Here is a 23,717-nt window from a genome sequence, read left to right as displayed (position 1 = left end):
TCCGCTGCATTGGCAGGCGGACTTTCAACCACTGCGCCACCAGGGAAGCCCCGGAGTGTTCATTATTCTGAGGAAATGCCTTTGACAATGACAATGCTTGCTTGGTTCCGGTGTGACTGGTAGTTTCAGCCCCTCTTCATTCTCCAGTCCACTGCAGTCTTCAGAGCCCGCCCTCAGACTCCTCCTCCACACTAACATTTATGTAGCACCTACTGTGTGCCAGCCAGTCTCCAAGCACTTTGCATGCATTCGTTTGATTCTCACAGCTATCATCCCCATATTACACAGGGGTAAGTAACTTGCCCAAGGCCTCATGCCTGGGACTGGGGTCAGGCTTCTAGCCAGCAGCATGGCCCCAGCATCCATGCCCTTAGCCACCAGGCACGCTGCCTCCCCGGGGACAGCTCCCCCGACCTTGGCCTTCAGGTCTCAGCCTCAACGCTGACCTCCTCCGCAAAGCCTCCCCAGCCGGCTGCACCCTCCGCCCCACGCCCGCCTTCACGGCCCCCTGAGCTTCTCCACGGCCCATGTTAGTGCAGTTACCACTCCTGCGCAACTGCTGGGCGTCTGCTGTGAGCTCCAAGGGAGCCAGGATTGGCTCCGTCTCCCCAGCACCCAGCACAGTGGATAGGAGCTAAAGCCACAGGTCTGGGGAGTGAGAGATCTGGCCCCTCGTGCCCACGTGAACGCACAGGGGCTGGGGAAGCCAGCGCCTGCCGGGTGCAGGGCCCAGTGGCCTATGGCCCGTGAGCTGTGGTCTGGCTGCAGAAGCGACGCCAGGCAACAGGAACCCGTGGGGAATACCACCTTACTTCCTCTTCTGGGGACAGCTACCTCAGAAACCCAGGCGAAGGTTCGTTGGGTCCTGACCTTGGATCTGACGGGATGCCGTCACTCTGGGGCAGGTACGGGAAACCCGGACTCCCCTGGGAGGCCGTCCCGTGCTGCCCACGTGGTGCCAGCACCTGCAGCAGGGCTGCGGGAAGCAGGAGTCATGCCCAGCTGCCTCCAGCCCGTCCCCTCACCAGCCCTCTCACGTCATCTTTAATCCCATCTGCTGCTCTCGGCCTGCTCAGGGGAGCCCAGCAGGACAGTCCCCAGGGCCAGCACGGCCCTGCACTGGGTGTGGGTGGTGAGCTTTGCGTCAGCGTATTCCTACTACTAATAATAGCCCACTGATTGCTTTGAGAGCTCGTCCTGAACTAGGATGATTTGTGGTTTAGAATGGGCCGTGATTAATACGTTTAGATTACAGATAAAACATGCTTCATAAGAAATGAATTAGAATGTCTCCTTCTCATGTTTTCTTGAAGCCAGTCCCATCAAGCATAACTCTAAAGTAGGATCCAGTTAGAAGTCTGAAAAAATTCAGACAAGGATTGGACTGATGGTCAGTGTTTTGTTACTTATAGGCCACTAACTTTAAGACTCTAAACATTACTACAATGTTTCTGTTAGGATGGGGTCCGCTATGCTTTATAACAGCCCATTGGGCTGCACAGTGGTGGCCACAGTGCCTAGGGCAGCTACTTGGGTCCCCACCTCCATAACCTGATCACCCCGAAAACGCCCCATTCCTTCCAGACCCACTGTGACAGCTGCAGCCCCAGAGACTAATAACCACATGCACAAGCCTCACGCCAAACCCTGCAAGTCTTTGCAACTTTGGTCACCGGGGCCTTGTCAGTGCCAACGATAGCCTTTTTCCCCATTGGCAACCACAGCAAAGTAAAATTTCCTTCAGGAATCCCCACACTTAAAAGGGACATGCAGGATGTAGGGACTGGGATTTAGGGGCTTATTTATGTTTTGTAACAAGCATCTCATTTCACACGGAACAAGCTGTGATTCGACTCATGGCTGTCCTGCGGCCGTGGGTCTCACCCTTGGCTGCACCGTAGAATTCTGGGGGGTTTTACAAATCCCAAGGCCCAGGCCACTCCCCAGGGAAACCACCCACAGTCTGCTTATTGAAAAATATATCCAACTCTGGGTGATGCAAGGCATCCACCTGAAGGGTGCAGCTGGGATTCTGTGCTTTTCAGAGTTGAGAGATGGGCATGGTTCTTGTCCCAACCTGCTGCTGTGGAGCCTGTTTTTCAAGCGTCATGATCCTTTAAGATATGGGCTAAGAGGTAATATTTGTATTAAATCAAAATACTATATAGATGTTTCTGAGTATAATTGTGGAAAATGTCATTTTAAAATAACTTTAAAAAAAACATCTTCTTTAAAACTATTTTTTAAAAACTGTCTTAAAATACCTAGAAATAAACCTGCCTAAGGAGGCAAAAGACCTGTACTTGGAAAACTATAAGATGCTGATGAAAGAAACTGAAAATGACACAAACAGATGGAAAGATATACCGTGTTCTTAGATTGGAAGAATCAATATTGTCAAAATAACCATACTACTCAAGCCAATCTACAGATTCAACACAATCCCTATCAAATTACAGAACTAGAACAAAATTTTTTTTTAATTTGTATGAAAACATATGTACATATTCCTTTACCTTCTCAAAGCAATCTTGAGAAAGAAAAGCAGAGCTGGAGGAACCAGGCTTTCTGACTTCAGACTATACTACAAAGCTACAGTCATCAAAACAGTGTGGTACTGGCACAAAAACAAATATAGATCAATGGAACAGGACTAAAATAAACCCATTCACCTATGGTCAATTAATCTACCACAAAGGAGGCAAGAATATACAATGGAGAAAAGACAGTCTCTTCGAAAAGTGGTGCTGGGAAAACTGGACAGCTACATGTAAAAGAATGAAATTAGAACATTCTTTAACACCATGCACAAAAATAAACTCAAAATGGATTAAAGACCAAATAAGACCAGATACTATAAAACTCCTAGCAGAAAACATAGGCAGGACCCCCTTTGACATAAATCGCAGCAATATCTTTTTGGATCCGTCTCCTAGCGTAATGGAAATAAAAACAAAAATAAACAAATGGGACCTAATTAAACTTAAAAGCTTTTACACAGCAAAGGAAACCATAAATAAAATGAAAAGACAACCTACAGAATGGGAGAAAATATTTGCAAATGATGCTACTGACAAGGGATTCATTTCCAAAATAAACAGACAGCTCATACAGCTCAATATCAAAAAAAACAACCAAACAACCCAACTAAAAGTATGAGCAGACCTAAACAGACAGTTCTCCAAAGAAGACATACAGATGGCCAAATGCACATGAAAAGATGCTCAATGTCGCTAATTATTAGAGAAAGCCAAACCCAAACTACAATGAGGTATCACCTCACGCCAGTCAGAATGGCCATCATCAAAAAGTCTACAAATAAATGCTGGAGCGGGTGTGGAGAAGAAGGAACCCTCCTACACTGTTCATGGGAAAGTAAATTGGTACAGCCGCTATGAGGAACAGCATGGAGGTCCCTTAAAAAACTAAAAATAAGGCTACCATATGATCCTGCAATCCCACTCCTGGCATATATCTGGAGAAAACCATAATACGAAAGGATACGTGTACCCCAATGTTCATTGCAGCACTATTTACAATAGCCAGGACATGGAAGCAACCTAAATGTCCACTGACAGATGAATGGATCAAGAAAATATGGTACATATATACAATGGAATACTACTCAACCATAAAAAAGAATAAAATAATGCCATTTGCAGCAACATGGATGGACCTAGAGATTATCATACTAAATGAGGTAGGTCAGATAGAGAAAAACAAATATCATATGATATCGCTTATATGTGGACTCTTTTTAAAAATGATACAAATAAACTTATATACAAAGCAGAAGTAGACCCACGTAGAAAACAAACTTAGGGCTACTGAAGGGGAAGGAGGAAGGGAGGGATCAATTAGGAGTTTGGGATTAACATATACACACTACTATGTATAAAATAGATAACCAACGAGCTCCTACTGTATAGTACAGGGAACTACTCAATATTTTGTAATAATCTATAAGGAAAAAGAATCTGAAAAATACATATACATGTATAACTGGAAAAAAAAAAAACCCTATCTTCTTTTCGAACAGAGCCTTCAGCCTTTCTGTAAGCTCTGGGGCTTGGGTGTGAAGTTTGCTCAAAAATCAAAAGGAAAACGACTGTACAATGTGGCTGTGTAAGGGTTTTCAATTCTGCCCTATAAAAATATATTAAAATGTGTTTTATTTTAGCAAATTTGCAAGCAGGTAAAAGACTTACCTCATTAAATAATTTACTTAAAAGCTTGGAGACATGCTTAGAAATTGACGTGGGGCTTCTTATTTGTTTTAAAAAGGTACTTGTCTCCACCACCCTGGGGTGATGGGAGATGGCCGTGCCCTGACTTACCTGGTGGCACCTGAATCCTGCTTTCTGTCTTCTTTCTACAAATGACGAGAAAGCAGAGCATGCTCAGCTGGCTCTGCTGCTTCCACAGAAGCTTTGATCTCTACTGCAAAGTCATCCAGCTGCTGCCAGGAGTTAGAAACTTAGGAAGCGTGAATAGGGGACACGAGGCTATAGGACTTGTCGCTGCAACATGATAAATACTCAATACTCACAGTGCACTAAACTCATAGATGATTTATTGCTTTAAGTAACTAAACAAGAAAGAGAAGAGACAGGATGTTGGTCAAGACGGTTGACACTCTCTCCAAGGTTTGCCAGCTGCATCTACTTAAAGCCACATTCTGGACGATATAAACACATCATAGCATACATGGGAAGTGACTTGGCTAATGACACATGATTAAAATAGCACGTAACAAGGGCTCGCCGCCAGTCGGTTTGCCTTGAAATGACAGAAAGAACGTGTGTTCATGTGATGTGCTGAATACAAAATCTTTAAAAAAATTTTTGGCATTAACACTAACACAGAATACTTTCTTGGACATTCTGCAAGAGTGGGTACACACACAGAATTACCTCTTCATTTTCAGATTACCAGTATCTATGGGAACACTTGGAGAAAAGCCAGGAGGTGGGGCACCTCCCCTCCCAATGTTATTTTCTTTGCCAAAGCAGCAAGGTCCGGGTGGGGGTTAGATGGAGAAAGGCAGCCCGACTGGGCACCAGGGGTTGTTACAATCACCAAGTAGCTGCAGCAGACAGCACGGGCTGGACACGGCCATCTCGGGGTGTGGGGATGAACAACTCAGCCTTGACTTGTAGACAGGGAGGCCCGGGGATTTGGCCCGAAGGCCCCCTGGAGGCTCTGGGTGGGGGTGGGCACAGGCACTGGATGGCCCAGCCCCTCCCTGGAGGAGTGGTGTGGAGCCGGGGCTGGGCCTCCAGCCCGCATGTCTGGAAGTAACCTGTCCTCTTGTGTTCTAACACCAGGGCCTTATGACACATTTCAAATGGATGTGCAGAAACCAACACTGTCAGGGAGCCAGCTCTTCCTCGGAGGGCTCAGGTAAGCTCGCAAGGAGAGGTCAAGCCAAGCCGAAGGGTAACACGTGACACCAGGGCACATCAGCCCCCAGCTCAGCTGGCACCGTGCCCCAGGTCTGCCAGCTCGTCACGCCTCAGCACCACCTGCTGAGCCTCAGTTGTCCTCTGCTGCTGCGGGCTCTGCAGCCACCTCCTCAGCATCCCCCTTGCCGGCATCCTCTCTAGGATCAGGACTGGGGTGCCCAGAGCAGCCCCCTGCCGGGGCGGGGCTGTGGCCGAAGGGACCGTTCTGCACGGCCCCAGCCTCCACCCAGAGCCGGCCGTCAGGACACAGCTTTTCTCCCGGGACCTCCGCCTGCACAGGGACCTTCACCCCGACGGAGGCCCAGTCCTCCTGCTGCAGCCCCGGCACATGGTTTTCCACGTCTCCGGCTTCGGGGAGCTGGTCTTCTGGATTCCTCTCATTTTCCTCTGCCTGCTGCTTTTCTCTGGCACCGAGTTTACCTCTGGATTTCCTCATCTGCCTGTTGTGCATTTCGTCTCGGGAGAATCGCCACTGAAACTAGAAACCAGAGACGATGGGGATAAATACATGCATCCTCTGTGAATCTAGAGCTTCCCCTGGATGTCTGTTTGCATTCACGCCCACGTCACTTCTGGCAGCAAGACGCAATGCCCGGTACTCCCGGAGCAGGGCATTCCTGGCACCAAACCCAATCACAGCCCAAACGTCACACCCACCCAGAGCCCGCCGATCCTGCCGTGGCGTGTATTTTAGATGTGGATTCCAGGGTTTTGTAGGGGACGAGGGGTATTTCTTTCAGCTGGCCCCATACCAAAAGAAGGTGCTGAAATCCTATCGTTTGGAGGACAAGGATGGGTGAGGGGACACGGGCCTGTTCTTCCTAAGTGCCATGGCTCCGGCCACTCCTTTCCACTCTGAGCAGCTACAGATACCACGCACTGGTCACCGCCTCATCAGATCACCCCAGCCAGAAGGGCACTGAACCCGGGTGCTCAGGTCCCCCTGTAGGATGGGCAGGCTGACAGCCCCCAGCCAAGCTCCTCTCTGAGTCCGGCCACCTCCCCAAAGGTCTCACTCCCTTCTGGGGGCAAGCTACGACCAATGACTGGTCCAGGCATGGACAACGGCCCATCCTCCTGTTTCCAACTCTGGGCAACTCTAAAAGACCATCCCTGCTCCAGAGCTACGATCACAGCCCAACATCTCCCTCTGCCCACTCCTGCGCCCTCCTTCCCCAACAGGTGTTATTCCCAAGGGCACTCCCCCTAAAACCGCATCCAAATCCATCTCAGATGCTGCTTCCCAGGGAGCCCCACCTGCATTTCCCTGTGGGACAGGGAAGTCTATGGAGCTCAGAGAGGATCAAGCGCACAGTCAGCAACAGAGCTGGGCAAGGACGGGGTCACATCAAAGCCGTGGAGGGAGACCGCCCACGTGAAGCGTCCACCGCCCCCGCCCCAGACTGGCCTGTGTTCTCATCTATACAATGCGGGGAGTAACCCTAACTTAAATCAGGGTCGATAACTTTTTCTGTACAGAGGCAGGTAATAACTATTTCAGGCTTTGCAGCCTTATGTTCTCTGTTGCGGCCATTCAACTCTGCCATAGCACAAAAGCAGTCATGGGTAACACGTGAGCAAACGGGCATGACTGTGTTCCAATAAAGCTTTATCTACAAAAACAGGCAGTGGGCCGGATTCGGCCTGAGAGCCGTAGTTTGCCAAACTCTGCCTTAGAGGGTATTTATTTCGATTCAATGATGCAATAATCCACACAGCAGGCTTAGCACTGTGCCCAGCACACAATACACCAGTGTGTCTGCCGTTACCATTACTGACACAAGATGTGAGTCCAGAAGGTCAGGGATGCCATCTGTCCTCTGCACCCCTGCATCCCTGGGATACAGCATGGAGCCTGGCACAGAGAAGGTGCTCAAAACCTTTTGTGAGATGGATGAATGGAAGGACGGCAGAGCCCGGCCAAGTTGGCCAAGCTCCCTGTTTCAGGGGAGCCAGTCCTGGAATTTTAAGAGTCAAAACACAGCTTGGGGCTTAGTGAGGAGTTACTGGTGCATCCACACATCAGGTCTGGCTGATCTCCAGAAAGAGAAATTAATTTGAGGGAGAAAAGAGGGGGAAAAATTCAAAGTCCTGCTGAGTCTGCTGACAGCAGGAGCTGCTCTGGAGGAAGACAGTTTGGGAGCCTGTGTGCTTGGAATAAATCCGGGCGAATGAGCCGCAGCAGACACAGAAACGTGAAGGGTAGTAAAGGAAGACTCGGAGAAATGGGCCCCTGTGTTTACAAAAGAGGGATGCACTCCTGGGTAACAACGCAGCGAGAACTGTGGCCTTCTTCCACTCCCCAAACATAAGGGGTCCCCCAGTCTTCCTGAGCAAAGGCCCCTCTGAGCCCTGCCATCCTGGGGCCCCGGTCCCCGGTGCTCAGAGTCAGAGGCCAGGAGCTGCGTGCTGCACACCTGGGGTGACACCAGCCACAGGGTCCTGGGGACGTGCCAGGCCCAGCTGTGAGAGGCACGGAGAACAAGAGCGAAGCCCCGAGAGTGCTGGGTGGGGGAGGACTGGAGTCAGGAGGCCCTGGGGAGAGACGGATCTTGCTGGGAAGAGAATCGGGGGCCTGGACCCCGGGCAAGAGCCTCGGCCACCCCGCAGGTGCAGCTCCGGGCCCCAGAGACACGTGGTTGCGCTTGAAGTTCCACTTTCTTTCGTTTCATTTCTTTCCACTTGAGTCGCAGCACACTGGTTTCACCAAATATGGACTTAAATCTAAGCCATTCTGTGACTGAAAGAAAGATAAAGGGAGCCGTCCGTTCGAATGACTTCTGGCGAGGCTAGAGAGGGGAGCCCAGGAGGGCAGCTGCACCATCAGTGGAAAACCATTTCCTAAGGCTTTACCATGCATAGATAAATCTGAGTACTTTGCTAGGAAGAAGCAAAAATGTGCTATGTAAATTCTTAAAAATCTGCCAACTCTGTGGCGTTTTCGGTGGTAGAAGCCTACTTCCTCAAATAAGACATCTGCCTAAACACACTCAGGGCTCCGAGGCTGAACACAACCTGGGCTTCATGTGTTGAGCCCCTTTTGGACAAGACTGGTAAATTTGAATATTCCATCAAAGAAGAGGAAAAAGAGTGAAGTGCGTGCTGAGGTTAGGATTTAACATTGATCCTGTCTTCCTCCACCCGCCCTCCCTGCAAATCCCAAATGAGTTCACCTACAGCGTTGGCTGGGTTTCCCCAGGGCACTCCTTTTTGGGGGTTCTCTTGTACGATGGCTGATGGACTTCCCTCTGGGGGTAGTTTGGGTTTCTTCCACCCAAGCCATGAGTTTGCAACAATGGACCCCCTCTGCAGGTGAAGTGGTGCCTCAGACCCCAACCCAAAGGCACCCACTTCAGTAGACACTGACAAGCAGGCATCTTGGGGCCCCCTAACCACCAGTGCAGGACCAGGACCTCTGACCTCAGCACAGATGCTGCAGCCTCCAGTGCCAGCCCTGCATGGCTCTTGGGTACCAGCTCTTGGGTACCATGCAATCATGCTTCATAACTGCTGCCTTGTCGTGTGCAGAAGCTGCTGCATTTTAATCCCAGCCCAAATGGAAGAGCCCTTTTTTTTTTTTAATGGATGTCTCCAAACAGACCCTCTGCATTTTGCATGTTCTTAGAAAAAGGCCAGTCAAACGGGCCTATATATAGCGATCTGAAAGGCAGTCAACTCTCAGAGAAGCTAGAGGAAGTTTTACTTTTGCCAGAAAACTGGGGAGATTGCTTCGGCTGAAAGGCCCTAAATGCTAAGACACCAAAGCGTTACACGTAGTGTGGTGGCTAAGACCCCGGTTCAAACCTCGGTTCTGGCATTCGTTAGCTGTCTGTCTTTGGGCAAGTTATTCATCTCCAAGAGAGCTGCCCCTGCCCCCAGGTCTGGGTGCACACCCTGGGGGCCAACCCACACCGTAGTGGATGGGCACAGCACCCTCTGCGGGTGGGCGGTGTATAGCTGTGCCCATTCTACCTGTACCAGACTCCATCCTGGACCCTGGCTATTTTCTAATGCAAACCCGATGTCCTCTCAGAGGCTGCTCTTGCTATAAATAAACAACAGACTCATGGTTCCCCGGGTACCTGGCCATATCCAGTTTCCTGTAGAGGACACTGCATTGATCTCCTGATATAATACGACAGAAGGACACAGACTGGAAAGGGCCTGTGGCGGGCACACCAGCCACTTTCTCCAGGACCCTGCCTGGGCTGCTGGGCAGAGAAAGATTTGGGACTGTCCATGCCGAGCTGGATGGGAACTACTCCAGCCCATGTTTTTCTGTCCTTCGGAGTCATCCCAGAAAAACCTGCCAGGCCAAATGTCTTCGAGGACTGCACCGTTTTCTGTGTCCTCAGATGGGGAGTGGTGATGTCACTGACTCCCCAAGCTGCCCGGGGTCCCCAAGCCACCACAGCTGTCCCGGTGCTGCAGCCAGGTCACCCGGAGGCTCTGGCTGGAGCCTTCTCCTTTCCTTCTCTCCTTTTGAAGGGAGCATTCTCATGAAGCAGGGAAGTAGCAGTGGCCCAAACTCAGGGTCTATATAATCTAAAAGCTAAATGTTCTGAGTGTCTCACACTGGGACAAGCTTTCCCATTTCCCTGAATCCCCAAAGCGGTACTCTCATTAGGCATTGTTACCACCATTATTAACCCCCATCAGAGGGGTTAAGTAACTTGCCCAAAGTCACACAGTCACAGTCTTTATGGAACAACCAAAACTACACTTGGCCCTTGGACGATGCAGGTCCACTTACACGCGGATGGTTGGCAAGAGTAAAAACTACAGTGCTGTTCGGTCAGTGGTTGGTTGCATCCTCGGGTCAGTGAACCTTGGATACGGAGGGCCCACTACAAATTACACTCGGATTAACCTCCACGTTATTCAAGGGTCGACTGTATTTCAGATCCGAGGCGGTAGAGCTTTCCGTGCGCAGGCTCTGAGGGGAGAACTGTAGCAGCCACAGCCTGAGCAGTTCCAGGGCGAGTCTCTGAACCCAACCAGCAGCTGCAAGTTGAGCAGGGTGGATGGGCCTTCCTGAGCCGGGTGTGTGTGTGGCATGTGAGTGTACTGCCGGTACCTAAACTGAGAAAAACCCCGACTAGCGGTCCATGCCAGAAGTGCGTGCAGAAAAGGAAAAATCCTCCGCTTTACAGCAGCGTGTGTGTCCAGAGCTCACATCAGCAGGGCTGGTGATTTCATTCACACATTAAGAAACCATCCGTATCTGCCTCCACTTCAAGTAATTTAGTGGGAAGGCAGACTTCTCCCGTGTCGTAGAAATCACCTGTTACCTTCCAAGGAGATTAATATTGGCTTTGAAAGCCACACTCAGAGGTACACAGAGAGGTTTCTTTCAAACGGTGAAAGGTCTTGACTGGAGGCTTTTGTCCACTTGGCTGATTGAAGAGGACTAAATATGCTGCAGCCTTGATGTTTGAATCTTGCAATCTCTTGTCTGAAATTTCAGTGCTAGACATACTGTGCATGTCCCGGGCTCAGAAGTTTGATTATTCACTCATTGATCCAGCAAGTATTTGTTGAGTACCAACTAAAAGCCAGGCACTGGGCATACAACAGTGAGGACCAAAAGGGTCTGTTCTCACAGAATGAACGTCTGATTCTACTGGTGGAGGATTGATCCCAAATAATTAGAAACGGAGAGGAGAGGAACGTGGCTCTTCCCAGTGAATCACAGAGGAGCCTGGCTTGGTCTAAAAGGAGAGAACACCATCCCCAAAAAATACAAAGGAAGAGAACATCTGGGGCAGAGGAACTGCCCAAGCAAAGGCCCTGTGGCAGCGAGGGGGCATGGATGCGCATGAAGGCCAGAGTGGCTGGAATGCAGAAGATGGGGGCCAGATCCCACAGGGCCGTGTGGACCGCCGTACAGGCTTCCCTCTTTATCTTAAGAAAAACCCAAAGCTTTAGAACCATTTTAAGCAGTGGAGTGACACGATTCAATTTACTTTTTTTGAAAGTTCACTTTGGCTCTGAGTGGAGAACATATCTGAAGGGGACACCTATCATCAGGAGATCGGAGTAGTCCAGGCTGGTGGTGATGGAGAGAAGAGGGGGTTCCAGAGTGTCTAGGACCTAAAACAGATGTGCCTTAAGGACAGACTGAATATGGTGGGAAGGAGATGGAAGCACCGAGGGCGACCTCTAGGTGTGTGGGAGCCTCTGGGCCATGGAAACGCTGTTCCTCTAAGGTCGGGGGGTGGGGTGACGGCCGGTGCGGGAAAGGGCAAGGTCACGAGTAGCCGCAGGGCAGGTGGAGCTGGGGTCCCAGGGGAGAAGCCAGGGCTGAACATGCAGAGGTAAGACTCGTTGACACAGAGGTGGTGAGTGAGATTTTCTCACTCTGGGGGTGGATGAGATTTTCTAAGGAAGAGGTGAGGGAAAATGGGGAGAAACGGGGCTAGAAATGAGGAACTAGGTGGGAAACCAGGCGAGTGGTGGGACAGCCGAGAGAAAACAGTGCTTCTAGCGATGGAGGGCATGAACGGTGTCAGTGACGCGGGGTCTAGGGCACGGTGAGGATGGAGCCATGGCCACGGGGCGGGGGCACCGTCTCCTGGGAGCAGGACGATGACCCGTCAGCTGAGCGAGGAGTGGATGACAGGGGTGATGGGATGCTACAGTCCCCCCATCTGGGGCTGTAACAGTGAGGTGGCCTCCCCAGGTCACACAGAGGACAGTGCTTGTCACCCCAAGCCCTGGAATGAGCAGGTCTGCCCGGGTTCGTGCAGCTCACTGGGGGTGGACGTCTCTACCGACCAGAAAAGGCTGACTCCCACCTCCCTGGATTTCCCCTGAGGTACGCTGTTCTACTTTCTTACAGCAGCCTTAAAGCTCTACCCCTAACGTCTCCCTGGCCTCGGGTTTCCACTGGCTTGTCCCCTGGGTGAGATGCGCAGCCTTCACCAGGATCAAGCCGCCTGTCTGTCCTTTGGGGTCTGCTGGCACCACAACCAGGACACGCTGGCAGGAAAAGGCAGCACCACGCCCTCCTCGTCAGGGCAAAAGCTGGGCTTTGCCTGGCGTCTGGCGGGAGACCTCGGCGGTGCTGCTAGAATGTCCCTGCGTGAACGCACGCGGCTCCACAGCCCAGGCAAAGCTGTGGCTGGTGGCAGCCCGGGGCCATCCGTCTTCCAGCTGGTGGCTGGCTGCTCCTGGTGGGCAATGGTGGCTTTGGTGGCTGCCTCTGGTCCTCTGCTGCTGTCACCTGTCACACTGGCATCTCCGAGCTTGGAGAGCCCTTCCTCTGCACCCCAGCTGGCTCCGGAGCTACTTCCTTGGCGTTCCTCCCACCAGCGGCCCCCCCTTGGATTTGTTGGCTGCAGAGGGGCTGCTCCAATCTGTTCACTTGCTTGGTGCTGCTGTCCGGGCTCCGTGTCCCAAGAACATGAGGAACCGCGGGTGGGGAGCTCAGGGATGGTGCCCGGCAAGGGGACGGGCGGGTCCGGTGGGCTCCGCCCCACAGTGTGGCCTTGTCCGTCACAGGGGGAGCCAGCTGGCTCCAGGGGCTTGGCAGGTTCCCTCGACTCTTCCCGAGTGACCGTGAACACGGGGGTGTGAGGCATCGGAATCATGTCACACAAGGGGAGGACTTGGCCTCAGTCTCAGGAAACACGGGGAAAACACGGGGAGAACGGCCACGTCTCTCAGTGCCACTGTGTTTCTGGGACAGTTCACGTGACGTCCAGGGAGAGGGGGAAGGCCCCTGGCCATCCCAGGACAGCCTGGCCTGAGGACTCACTCCACAGGGGAGATGACCTCTGTCTGTATGAGCCACTGCCACTCAGACCTGCAGGGCAGGGCCTCTGGGGAAGGTCGTCTGGCAGGTTCTCTCTGCCAAGCTCCCCAAACTTCTGATGTCCCAAGGGACCCACGGGCAGGGCAGGGCAGGGCATCAACCAGCTTGTAACGAGATTAAGAGATACAGAGAAGCTGGGCGTGAGCTCAGCCGTCCCAGCCTGAGTCACACTGCAGCTGCCTTCCCACTCCCCCTTCAGCCTCGTGAATGCTGGTGGCCTGGGCATCCTCGCAGGAGGAGACCAGCGACAAGGCCCCCCGGCGCCCTCACCGCCCCGGATGTGACTCATGTCGCCGAGGGGCTCAGGTGTCCCCGGGCTCTGGTGAGCAAAACAGCAAGCAAAATAAAGCAGCCAAGGTCACTCACCTTTGATTCCTTCTTCTTGATTTTCTGAGGTAGACACGGTCTCTGAAGAAAGACAATCTGCTTGGTGGATACGTTCCCCTCCCTGTAACACAGGCAGAGCTGAGAATGAGTCCTTTATACCTAGAGGAGCCCCGCACCTCACACGGAGGCCGCCGTCCTGAACTTCATCCAGGCCGGCTGCCCGTGGGAAGGAAGGTGGCCGCCCGAGAGTGAGAGGTCGGAGGTCAAGAAGCCCCCCACCTTCCCACCCCCAGGCCACCCACCCTTGCTTGCTATCGCAGGGGCCCAACTAAAGCTCTGTGTGCATCCTTGAAAGGCAGCTTCCTGGCTGAAAACCCCCTTTCCCGTGATGTGAAATGACAGCTACCATCTTGGCCAAATGCTGACAAAGTGGCCTCAGTGAATATCAGAGGGTGGAGGCCTCTTCCAAGTCTGGGAATGAGGCCGAGGAGGGACCTGGTTGGCCTGGGATGGGTGGCCAGTGAGGACCTGAGCGATTACAGGAGCTTGGGCAGAGGGCCTGGCTGCGTACGGGTCCCGGCCACCACCCTGAGTCACCCTTGTGAGCAGCGGGAACTGGCATTAACGAACGGGCTGGGGCACTATTCATTTTTATGGCACAGGGGGTGTGCCTTCCTCCCAGGAAGGCAGGCTCTCAAGGAGCTGCCTTTAAAGCTGCTAGAAATATTGTGATGGGGATCATTGTTTTCTGGCCACCACGAACCCCGCGCCTTCGGATCACTTTCTTAAACCTCTATTTGGCAAACGTCTTCTCTGGTGAGGTGATGTGTCACTACATGGGGTGCTGGAGGGAAAGGAGGTAGAGGACACTAGCATTTTCTATTTTGTGCTCCGGCCGGGCTGGGCGATTGCACCCGGCGCTCCAAACAATGGGACCCCTACTTCCACCAACGGGACAGGACAGGACAGCTCAGCTTGGTCAAGGAGCAGGCCAGGGGTCACACAGCAGGGATTCTGCCCGGTCCGTGTACTCTCCACTCCACCGCAAGGGTCATTTAAGGCCAGGAAGGTGGAGGATCATGGAGGCTTATTTAGAAGGTGGGACTGCTTGAGACAGAGAGACCGTCCCTACCCTCCGGGCTGCGAGCACAGAGCCAGCGGGGGCTTCACGTTCAAATACATTCTCAGGGGGGCTCTTGTCCTCTGGAACGGAAGGCAGGCAGCATTCTTAGTTGCATGGACTAGGAAACTGGCTCAAAGAAGCTACGTGGACTTGACCAAGGTAGACAGCAATCGGCTGACTCAGGACTTGGGTTCAAGCTCTGGGTCACAAACCCGGAGTTCCTTCCCCTCCACGGCACCACCCTGTGCCCACAGAAATCTTGGCCAAGAAGCAATACGGAAATCTCCCAGTGGCGCAGGACCCAAGGGCGGCTGCAGACTGGCTCCTGCAGCTGCACAGACCCGGGGCATGGGGGACATGATGAGGGCCCAGGAGAGGCAGTGATGGGTGCCCACACTCCCGCCTCTGTCTGTGCTCTGGGGCTGCACCGCCTGCTGTCCCCCAGGTCACTAGGCTTGCCTCAGGCCGTCCATCACCTGCGGGCGTGAGCACGCAGCAGGACTCAGGTAGCGTGGGGCTGAGGGCCATGGGAGGGGGCACCCCCAGAGGTCAGCAAAGAGGTGGCCCGTTGTAGACTGAGGGTCTAGTCGCGGGTTCTGCCACTTGCTGGCTGTGTGGCCTTGGGTATGTGATGGAGCCTCTCTGAGCCTCCGTTTCTTCATCTGTAAAATGGGAACCACATCTATGCTTACCACCCCACAGGTAGTTAGAAGGACCAGCTTGATAGCAAACCCAAAAGAGATGGAAGGGCTTTTAGTGTTCGTAAGACTAGGATAAGCCCACGGGCTCAAGGGACGGCAGGCAGAGCTGAGGGTGGACAAATGACCATGAATGTGAAATCATAGGGAGGGCCACAGCCGGGGCTGAGACTCCAGGGCCTCACGTCCCCTTGGTGGGGCTACTGACCAGCTCCATGACCTTGGGCTAGCGCTTCAACCTCCCCGGCCACACTTTCCTCAGCTATAAAATCGGTTAAATACAACCAAAAAAATCCCACCTCACCTCACAGGATTTTTTGAGGCCGAGATGAGACTTTGCATGCGTGCCAGCAACGTGCCTGCCTAGCCCAGCTCCCCACGTGGGAAGAGGGGTGCTCCGGGTGGGGGGGTAGTTAAGACTCTGAAATCCTGACCCTGCCGTTTCCCAGGTAGAGAACTGATGTAACAGCCCCAGACTCACAGGGATTCAATAAGTTACGCAAGGAAGAGCTTATGGGGAACAGTGCAAGTGTTCAGTAACAGTAATGATGGTTATTGTTACCTCGTTGTCTTGACGACAGGAGTTGGCAGCACACAGGTGAGTTGCCAGCCGTAGGCGGCCAGAGAGTTCAGCAGGGGCACGTAGTCTGTCTGCACCTCGACACCCTGGGGAGAAAGGCCACAGTCAGGGCTGCAGCTGCCTCAAGCCAATGACGTCTGAGGGACGGAGAAGGGACCGTCCAATCCACCAACCCAACAAAGCAGAAAGGGGCGGGATGCCCTGTAGCCTGGGGCCCTACTCCAGCTCCGAAGATGCTTCAAGAGCTTGGAGCCCAACTGCCAACATGGGATTTCTTTCCAGCCCCGACTCAGTCTGTGCAGTCGGCAAAGAGACAGAGCCAAAGGGTTGATCCATTATTTTGTTTTATTCTTGTCTGGACAAATAGCCTCCTGTGAGTTTCACTGAAGAAACACCATCACTTCTCCTCCAAGACATACCTAAGCCCATGACAACACCCGCTGCTTGGATGGTTTCAGAGCATCTTGTGGGGAGTTAAATTACATTTGACAAACGATCGAGTCATCTGCATCCAGCCACAGCGGCAACACACACACACACACACACACACACACACACACACATACACACGTGCACACACACACACACACACACACACACACACACCCTGCACGTGCACACAAACAGGGCGCTTCACCTGTGTTACACATCCTGCCATAAAGGAGTAGATGAAAGCTGTTTCATTTGGAATCAGGGAGGAGTGGGGGGAGGGGACTGACGTTTGCCTTTCAATTTAAAAACCCAGTCCTGCCCCCACAGGGAGACAATCCCATTGTGAAGCCGCCAGCCCAGGCCTCACATCCTGCTTTCTCGAGAGGCAGGCTAACTTCCGACTCCAGCCCCAGCCCTCCCTGCGTAGACTCTGCACCCACTCTCTGCTCTGTCAGCTCCTGGTAATGGCTTCAAACACTGCTGACACGTGTGTAGAGTCCTTCCAGCGGAGGCCGCCACAGGACTCATTCAGGAAGTACCTGGGAGCCCAGGTGGGTTGGAGGTGAACGAAGGCACAGTCCTCCTGCTGGAGTTCAGTCCAGCAGAGGCCACGGCACAAACACGCATGTGACCGAAATACAAAACAGCCCACTGGCAGGGCCATGAGGCTGGACTATTAGCAAAAAGATGGTGTGATTGTGGTCAGGGCAGGCTTCCTGGGGCTCAGGGGCTGGGTGGAGATGGACAGGCGGAGCTGGGAAAGAGGCATTCCGGGGGGGGCCTCAGCACAGACAAATGGCAGACCGCAAGGGGCCTGGAGCGCTGAGAAGAGGATCCCCCGGGGAGCGGCGCTGCTCAGAGGGGACCGCCCACGGTGAAGGGTTATCCTGCTGGAGGCCTTTTGGGGACAGAACCAGGGGCCAGAAGAGAGATGAGGGAACAACCAGCCCTGCTTCTCCCAACGGCTTTTAAAACTCCTATCACTGGGCATCCATCCCAGCGTGGTTACCGGGCAACCAACGTACCCTCAGGGAGCCTCAACTATATAAAGTAAGTCTTGGCCTATGTCAGTGGTTCTCAAAGTGTGGTCCCCGAGCCAGCAGCATCACCTGGGAACTTGTTAGAAATAGAGTCTTGGGACCCCACCCAGACCTGCACAAACAGAAACTCTGGGGGTGGGACCCAGGGGTCTGTTTTTTTTCTTTTCTTAATTGAAGTGCTGTTGAGTTACAATGTTATATTAATTTCAGGCATACCCCACAGTGATTCAATATTTTTATAGATTATACTCCATATAAAGTTATTATAAAATATATATTCCCTGTGCTGTACATTACATCCTTGTATCTTATCTATTTTATACATAGTAGTTTGTACCTCTTAATCCCCTTTACCTATCTTGCCCCTCCCCCCTTCCTTCTCCCCACTGATAACCACTAGTTTGTTCTCTATATCTGTGAGTCTGTTTCTGATTTGTTATATTCATTCATTTTATTTTTTAGATTTCATATATAAGTGGAAACATAAAGTATCTGTCTTTCTCTGTCTGACTTATTTCACTAATAAGCATAATACCCCCCAGGTCCATCCATGTTGCTGCAAATGGCATTATTTCATTCTTTTTATGGCTGCATAGTATTCCATTGTATATATGTACCACATCTTCTTTATCCATTCATCTATTGATGGACACTTGGGTTCCTTCTGTATCTTAGCAATGATAAATAATGCTGCTATGAACACTGGGGTGCATGTAACTTTTCTAATTGGTGTTTTCTTTTCTTCGGATACATACCCAGGAGTGGAACTGCTGGATAATACGGTAGCTCTATATTTTTTAAAGAGTGCTTCCAGTAGTTGAGATGCAGCTAAGTCTGAAAAGTACTGCCTAGATAATCAATTAGGTTTCTACGGATGACAGAAAAGAGTCTGCAATTTTGTGGCCAGAAATGATCAGCTGTTAACTTTTGAATTTCCTTGAAAGGAAAGCTGTTACCTTTCCTTTCATCCTCCAGGAGGGGAGAAGTCGGGGGACTTTGAAAGGCTCTGCTCTGTTACTAATACTGGTTCAGCAGAAAGCAATGGAGGGGGGAAGGGGAGAAGGTGGGGGACAAAAGAAGGGGGGTGGGTGGGCAAGGGGCAAGGGAAAGAGGAGAGGAAGGGGAGTTAATGAAGGAGGAGAGCAGGAAGAAAAGGAAAAGAGAGGAGAGACAGGTACAAATACAACCAACTGACGGGAGAGGAACAGGCAACCCCACTCTGGCCCCGTCCCTGAAGCCCCCATTCAGGCCAGAGGCGGCAGAGGATGACCCAGCCACCCCTGTCTCTGCTGGTCCCCGGACACACGGGACCTCCGTTCCACCAGTTACAGCCAGTGTCCCTTGTGCTGGGCAGGGCCCTCACCACCTGCTGTGGCAGCTTTATCCTGAGAACCCATGCCCCCATCCCTGCATTCCTGATTTAAAGAGAAGAGAGAGAAAATGGTACATCCACACTCAAGCTCTGCAAGGTTAAGATTACTTGGGTCTATCAAGAATAACCTTCCCACTTTATCAAGCACTCTGACAAGCCAGCCACAGACAGTCGCCATGGCAACCAGGACAAGCGTGGTGCTCACAAAGCCCTGAGTGGCAGGATGGAGTCCTTTTATTGGTGCCTGTGCCCCGGCCGGGTTTTCTCCTCGGATACCCAGCACGGCGGGACAATGGGCACCCCCGAAGCAGCCTGACCCGCCTGCCCAGACAGGCCTCGAAGGGCTGCTTCTGCTTTGCTCTATTTTATTCCCCTCATTCACCATCTTAAAGAGAAAGACGGCAGGATTTCTCCCCGACAGCTTTTCCCCTCGAGGTAGGGGATGTCAGCCAGAGGGTACAGAATCATAAAGACTAAAAGGAAGAAGCGAAAACACAGCAAAACATGACCCTGCTTGAGAGAGCTGAGAGTTCAATCACAAGTGTTCCCAGCCGGCTGTCACAGGACGGGTTGAAAAGTAAAATACAAATGGTAGGGGGTGAGGTGTTTCATTCTGCCAGACTCTCCCACTCCAACCCTCTGGGCTGGTCTTGATTTAATTAACGGTTAATGTGGTTTTCCACAAGCACCTATCAAAGCCGGTTTGCATATTATCAACACAGTCAGAAGACGACATTTCTAAAATATGACATGAACTCCATGCAGTCAGTGGAAGAGGCTTTCAAGTCCATTAGCTGAGAAAGGTGGTCGGAAACGCATCGGATGGAAGGCTCTCTTTGATCTGCTTCTCTGTGACACTCCAGTGAGGAGAGAAAAGCACAAACAGCACTCCAAAGCCAGCCCGCTTATCAAACGAAAAGACATTTCTTTCTGGGAACAGGTGCAAAAATTTTAATTAACTCTCCACTCTCCTGTGTGGATACATAATCTATGATCACACCTGGAGTGTTAAAAAAAAAATGAAGCATGTCCTGTGGTTCTTTGACTTGTATAAAAGGGATTCATTTGTATTTATGGCTCTTTTTCCTTTGTTCCCTGTAATTTCTCCGTGGTTGCAAATCCACTAAAGAAACAGGCATCCGACACAACTTTCCCTTACCCTCCCAAAACAGAACAACACGACGTAGAGTTTGCTAAGAAATGCGTGTGTCCTTTGATCCTTTCAAAGATCCTTTGTGCAGGGGAATATTAGGAGGTAACACATTGGTCCAGTGAGAAAGTTTGTATCCTGATGGCAGTGTGCTCTTCTTTTCTTCTCCTTGTTTCCATTCTGGAAGAATCTGGGAGAAAAACAGCTTAAAAGATGATACTTTGCTCCTTATTCATGACTGTGAATGAAGGGAGGAATTCAATTTCCATGTCTGAAAAGTATGCAGGACTTCTGGGCTGGTCTCCACACCTGAAACAATGATTGGAGACAGCCACCAGCTGGGTGCTTCCCTTCCTTTCCCTTCCCTGCCCGGAGAGGGCATGTGAAGCCAGAGGCCTGCAAGAGTCTTTTGTAAAATTGCTACCGAAGCACTAATGCCTAACACTAATTAGCAGGGCATGTCTATATACTGTTTCCTTACTTAACAGTTTTAGGTATCTATTGATTTCCTACCATGGGAAATGAAGGCTTAGCGCTCCCATTCACATTTCTTACTTTCTCTTTCCTGATGCCCCCAAATGGTTAGAATATAATTTTAATTAAATCAAAAGTCTGTGTTTGTGTTATTGCAAATATTGCTGGGTCAAGTAATGTACTGTGACCACACCTTCTTTTTTTAAAAAAATATATTTATTATTAATTTAAATATTAACATATTTATTTAACTATATTTATATTAAATATTAAATATATTTATTATTATAATTAAATATAAAATAAATGTAAATAAATATAAAATAAATATATAAAATATAATAATAATAATTATATTATTATATTATTTATAGTAAATATTTAAATATATTTATTATTAAGTCCTTTATTTTTCCTGGAGTTAACTGTGGCCTCAGTTTATTTCATCTGTCTGGTTGTACATGAAACCATCACTAATTCATTCCACATGTTCCAACACTTCTTCTTCCTGCCCATCAATAACTATCCCATGTACCTAAATATATTAGTTCTACTTTTTTCCACTTGGAGACATAATTTCTGGAACTTTCTGTACGCTTGCTTCAATCTGGTGTGGATGCTTCCCAGGACTGTGTTCTCCCTCCACTACTGTCTATGGCTGGTGTCTTCTCTGTTTTGATTTCCTCCTCATTTTGCTGGAGCATATCCTCTAGTGGCTCCCTAGGAAACAATGCCCTGGAAGTTATTTGCATCCCCGAACTCCTAAAAATGTCTTTGTCTTCACTTTTAACTAAGTTTGGGTACAGAAGTGTAGGCTGAAATCTGTTTCTCCTTTAACACTTTAGAAGTATTGCTCCACTAGCTTCTAGATGTCAGTATTGCTATTGTGATATCTACTTGGATTATTAATACTTTGAGTGTAACCTGTTGTGCTGCTTTGGAAGATTTTAGGATATTTTTCCCCATGAAGTTCCAGAATTTCACAACATGCCTTCGTGTGTGTGTGTGTGTGTGTGTGTGTGTGTGTGTGTGTGTGTGTTTACTTAAAGGGCTGTACACTCAATGGCTTTGCACTCAAAGGATTCTTGTCCTTTGGCTCTGAAAAGTGTTTTGGTTTTCTTTTGTTGTTTTGATAATTTTTCTCTCTTCCATGTCTGTCTTCTTTCTTTCTGGACTTCCTATTAGTCGAAACGTAGGACTGATATGTTAATTTTATTACCTTTCTTTCCCCCTGTTTTCTTACTTTTTAAAAGTTTTACCTTCTGAAAGATGTCCTTTATTTTGTTTTCCAGTCTTTTTGTATGTTTTAAAATGTTCTGGTGCCCTATTTTCAGACCCCAAAGCTCTTTCTTCTCTTTTGAGCATTTCTTTTTTATACCATCTTGGTTTTGTTTCACGGATACATATATTCTATAAGTCGTTTCGTCTGATCCTTGAATTATCTCCGCAGTGACCAGGTTGCACAAGACAGAGGTTGGAGCCAGGGATCTTACCACACTGTGTAAGGACTTCACCACAATGCCCCAGTTTTCAGCTCTGCAGTTCACATCCCACCATCCTGCAGTGATTTAGGCTTTGAAGACCAGAGCTTTCCTCAGGATCCCTTCTACACCCAGGTGCAGCTTCCTCGACTTTGCTAAATTAATCCGCCTTCCTCCATGCACCTTCCATCTTCTAAAAATCTGTTGAAATCACACATCTTCTACTTTCTCTTCTTCCAATCTTTTTGTTCTTGTGGGTATCTATCCATCCATCCATCCATCCATCTACCTACCTATGTCTCTATCTATCTATTATCTTCCTATCTAACCATCCATCCACCTATCTACATACCTATCTGTCTCTATGTCTCTATCTATCTATCATCTATCTTCCTATCCATCCATCCATCCACGTACCTACCTACCTATGTCTCTATCCATCTATCTATCTATCATCTAAAGTCATTTTTCATTATTTGTGGGAGTTCTGTTCTATAATGTTGCCACAAACACTGAATTAGCAGATACTGAACCCCTGTTCCTGGGGAAATACAGGGTTAGCTTCCTGTTAGCCTCTGGTCAGATTTGTAACTCACGCCTGAACAAAGCTTACCTAACACACATATTTGCCCCATAAGGCACATCTCAGCCTTCCTGTTCTTAGGAACACAGGACAGTACTGCACCACTATGCTTGGGGGCAACTTTATACAGTGAAATTACCAACAAAAAGCACAAGCATGTGAAAAATGTGGCACTAAGTGAAGTGCGAACAGGACACTTGTTTACAGCATGACAGCTGAAATGAGAAAGCTTAGCTGGGAACATGCATGTCAGCAACATAATTTTTTTTTTTGCCACTAAGCATGCATCTGCAAGTGACTGTGAAAGCACCAAGAGTACTGATTTGGGGATTACAAATAAATTTACAAATAAATCTATCATTCTTTTAGTATCAGTTCACTGGGATTTTTCAGAAGAGAGAAGAAATAGCTACCTATGTCCAACTCCCCACATTTAACACAATTTTATTAATTTTTAAAGGGCCTACTGGAAGCCATTTCTAAACATCTTAGAATCCAGAAAACATAAAGAAAAAATCATAAATTTGGTGACATAAAACCCCTACTGCGTGACAAACGACAAGCTATGCAAAGGCAAGAGACAAATGACAAGATGGGAAACTATTTGTAGCTCAAATTACAGTCAAAAAAGTAGCTCCTAAAAATTGATAAGAAAAGAAATCCAGTAATCCAAATTTTAAGATGGGATGAGGCTAGGAAGAGAGTCACAGCAAAGGAAATTCTAATGGCCATAAACCAGAGGAAAATATACTAAATCTCACAAGAAGAGAAGTGGAAATCAAAACCACCCTGTGATATCATAGTTTCACCTCTCATATTGGAAAAACCCCAAAGTTTGAGAACTACTTAGCTGACAAGGCTGTGGGGAGGCAAGTATTCTCATACATGGCTGGCAGGAGGACAGATTCAACCTCAGGGAGAACAATTTGACAGTATCTCTCAAAATTACAAATACATTTACCCTCTGACCCAACAACTGCACTTCTGGGAATGGATCCTGTATATAAAAAAATGACAAATGCACAGAGTTATTCACTGGAGAACTGTTCACAATGGAACACTGGACACCACCTGTGTCAATCAGTGTTGGGCTTGTTAAATAAATAATGCTGCATAACAACATAATGGGTAATGGCTGCTCATGTATTGAACCAAGGCATATGGGACAAGGACCAC

At 49.6% G+C, this 23,717-nt stretch overlaps 1 protein-coding gene across 3 annotated transcripts in view; it reads right to left on the bottom strand.

Moving 5' to 3' along the window:
* Window positions 1-4,556: 4,556 nt before the first annotated feature.
* The window catches only part of RFTN1 (raftlin, lipid raft linker 1), a 204,693-nt gene continuing 185,532 nt past the window's right edge, over window positions 4,557-23,717 (bottom strand). For all 3 annotated transcript variants that reach the window (XM_079921258.1, XM_079921259.1, XM_079921257.1), the window contains 3 exons: window positions 15,992-16,095; window positions 13,648-13,729; window positions 4,557-5,943 (listed from right to left, as the gene is read on the bottom strand). In XM_079921258.1, coding sequence (XP_079777384.1) covers window positions 5,536-5,943; window positions 13,648-13,729; window positions 15,992-16,095 — 594 coding nt within the window. In that variant the 3' untranslated portion in view covers window positions 4,557-5,535. The remainder of the gene's footprint in view (window positions 5,944-13,647; window positions 13,730-15,991; window positions 16,096-23,717) is intronic.

Source organism: Stenella coeruleoalba (assembly GCF_951394435.1).
Source record: "Stenella coeruleoalba genome assembly, chromosome: 5".
In the NCBI taxonomy this organism is placed as follows: domain Eukaryota; kingdom Metazoa; phylum Chordata; class Mammalia; order Artiodactyla; family Delphinidae; genus Stenella; species Stenella coeruleoalba.
The sequence above is the reverse complement of the archived record's forward strand: the minus strand, read 5'-3'. Positions and strand labels throughout refer to the sequence as shown.